The sequence below is a fragment of the Egretta garzetta genome, unplaced genomic scaffold (assembly GCF_000687185.1).
Source record: "Egretta garzetta isolate BGI_Z169 unplaced genomic scaffold, ASM68718v1 scaffold4, whole genome shotgun sequence".
Classification (NCBI taxonomy): Eukaryota; Metazoa; Chordata; class Aves; order Pelecaniformes; family Ardeidae; genus Egretta; species Egretta garzetta.
In genome coordinates this window covers 468,387-478,178 of record NW_009259329.1, presented here as the reverse complement: position 1 = coordinate 478,178, position 9,792 = coordinate 468,387, and the positions used below count along the sequence as shown (strand labels likewise).

At 52.5% G+C, this 9,792-nt stretch overlaps 1 protein-coding gene across 1 annotated transcript; it reads left to right on the top strand.

Annotated features, from left to right (window-relative positions):
* Positions 1 to 443: 443 nt before the first annotated feature.
* Positions 444 to 9,792, top strand: MAP2K2 (mitogen-activated protein kinase kinase 2; the record flags this gene model as incomplete). Its single annotated transcript, XM_035892337.1, has 10 exons — positions 444 to 686; positions 2,182 to 2,328; positions 3,001 to 3,078; positions 3,518 to 3,569; positions 3,665 to 3,789; positions 5,184 to 5,397; positions 6,297 to 6,361; positions 7,229 to 7,290; positions 7,969 to 8,014; positions 9,429 to 9,792. Coding segments are annotated over 10 exons (1,143 nt in total), but the record flags the coding sequence as incomplete, so codon positions are not given.

The following is a 9,792-nucleotide window of genomic DNA, read 5'->3' as shown; positions in this document are numbered from 1 at the left end:
GGGGGGGGCGTAACGGAGCAGGGGGTTGCTGGACACCCTGGAAAGCCCTTCTCACGTTTCACAGCAAAATCCAAGCTTGGCTTCCTGTGTCAGGAGGGGGAGAGGTTGCTGGTGCTGCTGTTCTCTCCGGGCTGAGCTGTGCTGCCTCTTTAAGGGTTGAGGGATTTTCCCTACTCCTTGGCTTTCCCAAAAGAGCTGACTGCACTAAAGCTCCTCTCCAGAGGAGATGTGCGTGTTGGGCAGATATTGCACCATGGGTCTCGCTGTCTGTGTGACCCTGTCAGCACCAGAGCTGAGCCCTGCCTTTCTCCAGAGCTTTGCTTTAGTCTTACTCAGCCCCCAACAGAGCAGCATGTGTCAGATGACACTTTTCAGTTATTTCCCTCCGCTTCCCTAATAAAAGAAACCCCTCCTTCTCTGGCGCTGCCCTCGCAGTCTCCTGACCATCCCTCCTGTCTCCTCCTCACCTCTCCAGGGCAAACCTGGTGGACCTTCAGAAAAAGCTTGAGGAACTAGAGCTGGACGAACAGCAGAAGAAGCGCCTGGAAGCTTTCCTCACGCAGAAAGCCAAAGTGGGCGAGCTGAAGGACGATGACTTTGAGAGGATCTCCGAATTGGGGGCTGGCAATGGCGGCGTGGTCACCAAAGTGCAGCACAAACCCTCAGGGCTCATTATGGCACGGAAGGTAATTGGGGGCAGGAGGAATGGGCTGTGGTGCCGTGCTGGAGCGTCTGGCACTTGCCCCCAGCCCTGGGAGAGCTGGTGTCAGTTGGGATTTCTCTGCACTGACCCATCTGCACCCACCCCACTGGGGTCGGGACCATGGTCCCAGCTGCCCCCAGGTTTTTGGTGGAACCTCTCCCGCTCCATCTCTGTGAGCGACCTGGCTGCTCTGCCTGTCTCCGAGTCCCCTGGGAGAGGCCGTGCTCTCTGCGACAAGTCCCTGGGGTTTGGAGCGCCTTGTGTGAAAACACAAGTTTATTCTTTTTTTTTTCCAGTGAAGCTGTTTTTAGTGAACTCAGCTAAACTGGATAGAAACAGATCTCTTGAGGATCCTAGGTTGTGGCAAACAAGGACTGCAAATGGCAGGTGGAGGGACGGGTGGCTGTTCCTGCATGGGCAGGAGTTTGATGCACGTGTTCCTCGCCCCTCACCACCCACGTAACAGATCCCCAAGGTAGTTCCAAGCAGCAGTGACAGCGATCCGTCTCGGATGTGGGTTTATGGGTGATGTCTCTTGCTGTGGTGCTCTATAATAGAAAACCAGGAGATGCTCCGTCTGCCTATCAGAAAAGGCAATGCTTGGCGAGAGCGGTGCAACTGCTCGTTTGTAGGACAGCTTCCTTGAAGGTCTCTGGTCTCACCTGCTGTCGGGATGATTTTGTGGGTCTCCATGAGCTAATCCGCTGCTCTAGGTGGCTTCACTCGGAGCTGAGCCCTTGGAGTATTCCAGGGTGTTTGATTCGGGAGCGTTGGGTGTCACTGGGTGGTTTTGAGACTGTTGGGAGCTCTGTATTCAGAAACTGAAGCGAGGGCAAGCTGCAGCAGTGCTGTCCTTCCTGCAGAGACTGGCCTTTGCAGGCCCCCGGGAAGGACAGATGTCCCTGGGGTTGGGTGTCCTAGAGCTTACAGTAACAGTGGCTCTTTTTTCTGACCTGCCCTTGTATTTTCTAGCATCTGGCTTCCCTACCTTCAGCTATGTTAACTGACTCTATGTGGAGCCCAAGGAATAAAGCAACTGCACTTTCACGTGCATAATCTTCATTTGTTTTGTTTTGTTTTTTTCACTTTCTGTGGTTTCCTTGATATCAGAGCACCTCTTCTTACAACACCTACAGAACTTGTGAAAATGTTCTTGTCTGCTGAGTCAGATCTGCATCAAACTTCTGACTTGTCTTTCCACTCTGTATCCTGTGCAATCTCCGCGTCTTACATGGCCGGCAGTCGCTTCAGTCGCTAACAGGCTGCACAGGGCTCTACCTCGCCCTTGATCCTTTATGTTAGTCTGCAAATCCTAAAAAGTCTACGCCAAAGCAGAGCTTCCCTGGAGGACTTTGTTTCTTTCCGACACTCAGGACTTGCTCATGTGGTTCCTATAGGTTTGGGTTTGGTTTTTTTTTTTTTTTTTTTTTCCCCAGTCATTACACCTTGAATATTTTTTTTTTTTTCTTTCTTGGCAGCTGATTCATTTAGAAATCAAACCAGCCATCAGGAATCAGATTATCCGAGAGCTGCAGGTGCTGCATGAGTGTAATTCCCCATATATCGTGGGTTTTTATGGAGCCTTCTACAGCGACGGAGAGATCTCCATCTGCATGGAGCACATGGTGAGTCTCCGCTCCTCCTCTGCAAACTGCTGCTCCCTGGACTGTTCCGAATTGCATCTCCCCAAGACTTGAAATTCCAGGTGAAACGGGTTAGGGTGCTGGCAGCCGCGATGGCTCCTCGCTCCGGCTGCAGCAAGGCTGTTGTGCTCCTGGTAGGAGCTGCTCGCTCCCGCTTAGGCGTCAAAATGACAGCGAGATCGACTTTTTGGAAAGCGGAAGCAGAGGTTTGGGGGTTGGCCAAACGGAAGTGTTGTAAGCCTGCCGCTCTACAGAGCTCACCGTGAAGAACAGCGTGCATTTTCTGTTGTCTCTGGCAGAGAATAGCGTTGTCGCTCCTCCGGATCAGTGCTGACGGCATCATCTTTGCATTTACCACTGATGGGAAGGAAGCTAAGAACTAATGGCAAGAAGCAGAGCTGATAGAAGATAGCATTAAAATAGTTTTCAGTGAGAAGCTTGAGCTCTGATCACCAGATATCTGGGGGGTTTTGTTTGGTTTTTTTTTTTCTGTAAAAGGAGCGTGCTCGATGCTGAGTCGTTGCAGACGGCTGGGTTGCTATGTACTGCTTTTCTAGCATTTGCCCTCCCTGGGCACGCCTGCCTCTACAGCCAGCTGTGCTGTTTTCCTGTCGGGGATGGGCGTGTTGGTCATTTCGATGTCCTTTACTTTAGGATGGCGGCTCTTTGGATCAAGTGTTGAAGGAAGCCAAAAGGATTCCTGAAGAGATCCTGGGGAAAGTCAGTATAGCGGTGAGTTGTGGCTCTTCAGGCTTCCAGAAAGGATTTGCTGGGCACAGTTTGGGAATAATGCTTGTGTTGCCTTAGGAAGCTTTCGTTTCCCCATGTGCCCTTTCCTGTCCTGACCTAGGGCAAGAGGCGATGGTGTGTGCGAGAGGGGAGGGGGAAAGCATATTCCCAACCACACTCTGTAGCTTTGACCCCTTGCGTTGCACTGGCTGGTGCTGACTTCTCCCAAAGAAGATTTCGGAGAAGCTTTCTCGGGTGGTTAACCCAAGATCTGTGATTGACTTGGTGATAAATTGCAAACCCTGGACAGTGGACGCTACGGGGCGGCTTCCTCGCCAAGCTGCAGCATGGCAGCACCCGGAGTTTATGCAACGTGTCCTGCCGAAGGGAAAGCGCTTCCCTTCCCAGCTCTGATCTCATCCTGTCTTTGGTTTCCTTCTAGGTTCTGAGAGGCTTGGCGTATCTGAGAGAGAAGCACCAAATCATGCACAGAGGTGAGAGGAGGAACCTAAAAATAACTGCCTGCAGCACAAGAGCCCTGTATCTTACCTAGAGTCACGTTTACGCTCTTCTCTCTTGCTGTTGTCAGATGTGAAGCCTTCTAACATCCTGGTTAATTCTCGAGGAGAGATTAAGCTGTGTGATTTTGGGGTCAGCGGTCAACTCATTGACTCCATGGCAAACTCTTTTGTGGGAACTCGGTCCTACATGTCTGTAAGTTCCTTTCAACTTTCGGCTGGGTTTTGGTTTTGGTGTTGTTTTTTTTTTTTTTAACAATTTGGGTTCAACTCTGCTCTTCCAGAATCATCTTGTAGCATCTGATTCACTCACAGTTTTTGCTCTGTTTCCATCCTCATCTGGACTGTGCCCTTCCTGGCTCATGTCAGGGGTGAGCCCAGTGCTTTGAGGCACTGTCCTGTGCTGAAGAAGCAGACACCTCCTCATCCTCTCGAGGAGTCGGTGTCCTGTTGGCTCCAACCTGTGCCCAGCTAGCAGTGACGCATGTGGGAGTGCAAAGACTTGCAGGGAAAGATGTTTTGCATCCTCCAAATACTTCCATATTTTATTTTGGCGAGTGTTTGTGGGTTCAAAACCATCTTCTCTTTCTGTATGCAAAGCTCTACCCAAAAAACAGGGTGCGGCGGGGGTGCAGATGCTGGTAGACGCGCCTCCTCTGCTGCTTTGACCATGCGCGCTTGCTGGCAAAATGGGGATAAAACCAGTTTAGTGCAGCTAGGTTTTAGTACAGGCTAATGGAGAATTAAAGTCAAATTGGAGTCAGCCAGTGAGAGTGAACTGCGGGAAGAGCTGATTGTGCCTGTCCTTTAAGTGAGAGTCTGAACTGGCCTTAGCTCAACTGCAGCTAACAGAGTGCCTGTAACAATAAAATTGCATCCTGGCTGGCTCTGAGTCCCCCTCCTGGCTGAAAGGCAGGGGGTAAGGCGGGGGTCTTCTCCCCGCACCGTGTGTGGCTGTGGCTGGGAACGAGTGGTCGGTTATTAGGGAACCCGTGCTTAGGTCTGAGCTGCTCTCATATTTTGGGAATGGTTATTCAAGTACAGTTATAGTTAGGCAGTGGCTATTTAAAAATAATATCTCCTTTGCACTCAGCCACTGGGTCTGCACAGCTGACTCAAAGCTGCCAGTATGGATGACTTGCATTGATTTATTTATTTTTAATTTTGATTTCAATGGTAAGAGCCTAGAGTGGATTTTGTGCTCCTCAAATTCCCCTTGGGTATTAACAGGAATGAGCAGGAAAAAAGAAATTTTTGTTAATAAATTGAGTTCATTACATCTTAGCATGCAGAGAAACAGATTCCTACTGTGTACTCTGCACTCCTAAGTATAAGCAGCTGTAAATGCTGCTCAACGGTTGCTGTTGATTAGATGCCTACAAGTGCTTTATGCTTGCCCATGATCTTTCTTTTGCGTCCCCTTTGCCCATGACCCCTTTGGGACAGTCCTTTCCCCGGAGGGGTGGAGAGCTGAGATAGAGAGGCTGTCAGGATATCGAGTCTCATCTATTTAATTTCAGTGTGTGATATTTATGACTTTGCGTATTGATATTCTGTGTCAACGTGTGTTTCTGTGGTCTTTCCTTCCAGCCTGAGCGGTTGCAGGGCACCCACTACTCGGTCCAGTCCGACATTTGGAGCATGGGTCTGTCATTAGTGGAGCTGTCTATCGGAAGGTACCCAATCCCCCCGCCAGACTCCAAGGAACTGGAAGCAATATTTGGCCGTCCTGTGGTGGACGGGGCAGAGGGAGAGTCTCACAGCATCTCGCCGCGGGCCAGGCCCCCAGGACGCCCCATCAGTGGTAGGGGCTGTCGTATGCATTGGAAACAACATGGAGACGTGGGGGAGAAGGGGTTGGGCTTTGTTTGGTGTGGCTGGGGTAGCCAAAGGCCCTTTCGGATGAGGTTGTGGCGGGGAGGTGAGTCTTTCCTAAGGGAGGCCCCTCTCTGCAGAGCAGATGGGGCCCTGTCAGTGCTTCAGCAGAATCCACTCCACCACAGAGGTTTGTACTTCCTAACGAGAGCCGGCGGGAGTCTGGTCTGGCATGGGGAGGTGAGGAGATTGCTCTCAGGATGTCAACCAGGGTCTGTTAAGATTTTGAAGAGCTCAGCTTACCTGCCTTTAGACCCTGCTGTGTCCCGGGGGAAGGCTCAAGCCATGCAGCAAAGCAGCCCGTGCTGGGGACGGTGCAGGCTGTTGGGATGTGGACCCCTTGGGGGAGACGCTTTGAGGGACACTGTCACGGCCCACATTGCTCCTCAGGCTCTGCCCATGCTTCAAACAGGTTCCTTTCAAGCTAGGGGCAGCTTTTTGGGAACAGCTTTGCCGGGAGCTCTCGTAGAAGTACCAAACCGGCACGGGTGTTTGAAGGAGACTCCGCTTGAGCCATTTTCTTGGAAGCAGAAGGCTCTAGAAGCGCTGCCAGGCTGCCACAGCAGATGGGCTGGTACTCTCCAAATGCTCCAAGCTAGGAAATAAATCTGGACTATAGGCACGGTGAAAGAAATCTGAAATTGCGGAATGCATTTTGATTTTCTCTTTGTTATTTTTTTTTAACCGCGAGTCAGTTCCCAAGCGGGTTGCCTCTGCCTCTCCCAGCAAAAGTCCCACAGCACACATGCTTTTCACACAAAACGAGGCTCCTTGCTGTTCCTGAACAGCCTCTCACCACTGGTTTTTTTTATTATCTTAATCATGCAGGCCATGGGATGGACAGCCGGCCTGCAATGGCCATCTTTGAACTGCTGGATTATATAGTTAATGAGGTGGGTATTTCCTTCCCATCGGCTCTGCCAGGCTTCCCTGAGGTACCGCAGTGTCGTGTCCACTCTGAGTCAGGGTGGGCTCCGAAATCTTTGCTTGAGTGGGGGCTTTTCGATAGAGAGCCCCTCTGAGCTGCACGGACATCCTTTCCTCCTTCCCTGTTCCCTCTTCTCATCTCTTTGTATCTCAGAAGTATCCCTGATTTTGGAGTAAGGCTCTGCAGGGGGAAGTTCAGGATACCCTTGAAAGGGGAGAGCAGCGAGGGGAGCTCTTGGCTGTAATGAGCCGCTCCTCTGCAGCCATTTCAAACGTGCTCCTCCCTAGATCAGCAAAGGATGAACGCTCCCTCTGCGCAGATGCTGAGGGCGTGCACGTTTTTCTCAGATGAAGCCCTTTGAAATGAGGGCGACCAGTGCTAGAATCCCAGGCTGAAAAATCCTACCAGCCTGGCAAGGTAGGTTCCATCCCACCAGCAAGTGGAAGGAGCAGCTTCCCCTTTCAAGGTGATAGGAGTTGACCCCTGATTATCGTTTCTGGAACGGCTTTGTCCACTGTAGGCGTTGCCAGAGCTGGGATTTGCGAGGTTGGATCCAGAACTGTGACACTGCAATTTTGGTCTCCCTGCTTTTGGCAGTGATTTTTATGCATGGGGTCCCCCCAGCTGCGTGGGGTGCTGGGGCAGTGGTTTGCTGCCAGCTCAGCCGCATGCTGCCAGGGTAAGGAACGGCAGGGAGCAGTTCCCTGGTTGTAAAGGGCAGCTTGGGGGAGGATAGCTGTAGAGCACAGCCTTTCTGCAGCTCGCTAAAGACTGGTTTTTTTGACCCATTAACACACAGTGATACAGAAAACCCTTCTCCTTTTCTCTGCAGCCACCTCCCAAGCTGCCGAATGGAGTTTTCACGCAAGATTTCCAGGAGTTTGTAAATAAATGGTAAGGATTTCATTTTATGGCTGAAGGCGGAGGCCTGTATGTGCTCCCTGACAGCTCTGCAGGCTGCCGCGCCACCCAAAATGTTTTCAGCGTCACTCAATGTTCTCCACGCTCTGTAGGGTGATCTCTCCCTGGCTGCAGCCTGATCCCACATTGTGCTGGGAACTCCTGCCTTGGAAAGGGTTTGAAATAAAAGCAGTTTATTTGTGGGGATGCTTTGCAGTATCCCGGCACCTTCTAAATATGAGCCCGGCAGGGGGATGGTGGAGCAGATTGCTGGGGCTGTGAGTCACCCCACAGCCTTGCAGGCACCAGGCGTACACCATCGACTTCCAGACCTTCTGATGCGGTGGGGGGAACACCTGAAGATGTTAAATCACAGAGATTGGACACTTCAAAAATCACTAATCCCTGCCAAGCGTTAGGTCCTTTTCTCCCATTTGCAGGGCGCAGTTCATCCACGCGGTCTAGAAGAGACGGATCCTGCAGCTCTCCCTAGGAGCTGGGCTGTTGGAGATGATGCTTTCTGAGCTGTTCCCATGCTGCCAGGCTCCTGGGGAAAGCAGCCAGGAGGCCAAGTGCCTTTTGGTGAAGCTGGAGACCTCTCCAGCCAGATAACTGGTTTCCCACAAGAAATGTCTCAGTGTTGGTTTTGCTCTCTTGCTCTTCTCATTTCAGCTTAATTAAAAATCCAGCAGAACGGGCAGATCTGAAGATGCTGATGGTAAGTGGGGAGAGCAATTTTCTTTCTACAGTGGGGTGGCACCAGATCTGCAAACTGCTGCCCCATCCTCTTGCTCAAAAGGCTGGAAACTCCCAGGCTGAGCTTAAGATGAGCCAAATAGAGCCCGGGAGGGGGAGTGACTCACCTTTGATTCAAAGGCAGTGATGGTATCGGAGCCGGGGAAGGGAACCGCCCAGCTGTCCCGTGTCTGCAGAGGTGTCCGGGACAAACCTTTGCCTCCCAAGCCAGGCAAATGAATATGAAGATACGGGCTGAGTATGAGCTGGCAACGTGCGCTTGCAGCCCAGAAAGCCAACGGTCTCCTGGGCTGTGTCGAAAGCAGTGTGGCCAGCAGGGCAAAGGAGGGGAGTCTGCCCCTCTGCTCCGCTCTGGTGAGAGCTGCGTCCAGCTCTGGGGTCCCCAGCACAAGAAAGGCATGGACCTGCTCAAGCCTCAACAATGATCAGGGGCTGGAGCATCTCCCCTATGAGGATGGGCTGAGAGACTTGGAGTTGTTCAGCCGGGAGAAGAGAAGGCTGTGGGGAGACCTTCCAGTACTTCAAGGGGGGCCTACAGGAGAGATGGGGAGGGGACTCTTGATCCTCTTGGTAGGATGAGAGGTATCAGTTTTAAACTGAAAGGGTAGATTTATATAAAATATTAGGGAGAAATTCTTTACCGTGAGGGTGGTGAAACACTGGCAAGGGTTGCCCAGAGAGGCGGTCGCTGCCCCGTCCCTGGAAACCTTCAAGACCAGGTTGGAGGGGGCTCTGAGCAACCTGCTTGAGGGGAAGACACCCCCACTCGTGGCAGGGGGGTTGGAACTAGACAGCCTTTAAGGTCCCTTCCAACCCAAACCATTCTGTGAGCCCAGTTTAACCACGTTGACCTGGGCTTTACTCCTCAGCATCCTGCTGAGCCCCTGAGCTACGTTCGGGTGCTCCCACGTAGCCCTTGCAAAGGTGGTGGCCTGTGTCCTTGTGGCCCTGTGCTCTTGCTGCAAGGTTGTCCTGTCCTACCTGTGCTTCTCCCTTACCTTCTGCCCCAAAGGGAGCCGGGGCAAACGAGGGCCACGGGGCCTGCGGGAGCTGCAGCACCTTCTCCTCCTGCCCGTCGGAGCAGCGCTGTGCTCTGCTCGCAGGCAGGGGCTGTGCAGGCTCTGCTCGCCTTTAAATCTCCCTTGCTGCCATGGCTGTGTGTCGACTACATGGCCAGCACGGGTTAAAATCCCAACCACAGGGCTGCAAGGGACAAATATTTCCTCAAAATCCACTTTCACTGCCTGAGAGCAGCCTGAGCTTGTAGCACCAGGATCTTCTCGCCTCTGCGGGGTCTAGCCCAGGGCACGGGGCTGGGTTTTGGGAGTCGGGGAGCAGGGGGTGATATTCCTAACCCTGTTTCCCTTCGCTTGCAGAGTCACACCTTCATCAAACGCTCCGAAGTGGAGGAGGTGGATTTCGCCGGCTGGCTGTGCAAAACGCTGCGGTTGAACCAGCCCAGCACGCCCACCCGCGCTGCCATGTGAGGGCCGAGCCGACCGCCTGGTGTCAGTACATCTGCCTCTGTCACCATTTCCTCTCCTTCAGTAAATGACAGAACTGTCCTCCTTCCTTCTCCCCGGCCCCTTCTCGCCTCGCGTCCCAGCGGCAAAGCACCGTCCCCTCGGAAGCGTCTTTATCGGCCGACCCCCAGCCAAAGTGGGGTTGGTTTCTTTTGATGTGGGGGTGTTCCAGGCCTCTGCTCCAGCTCTGGAGCTCCTGACACTTGGGAAATGTGGT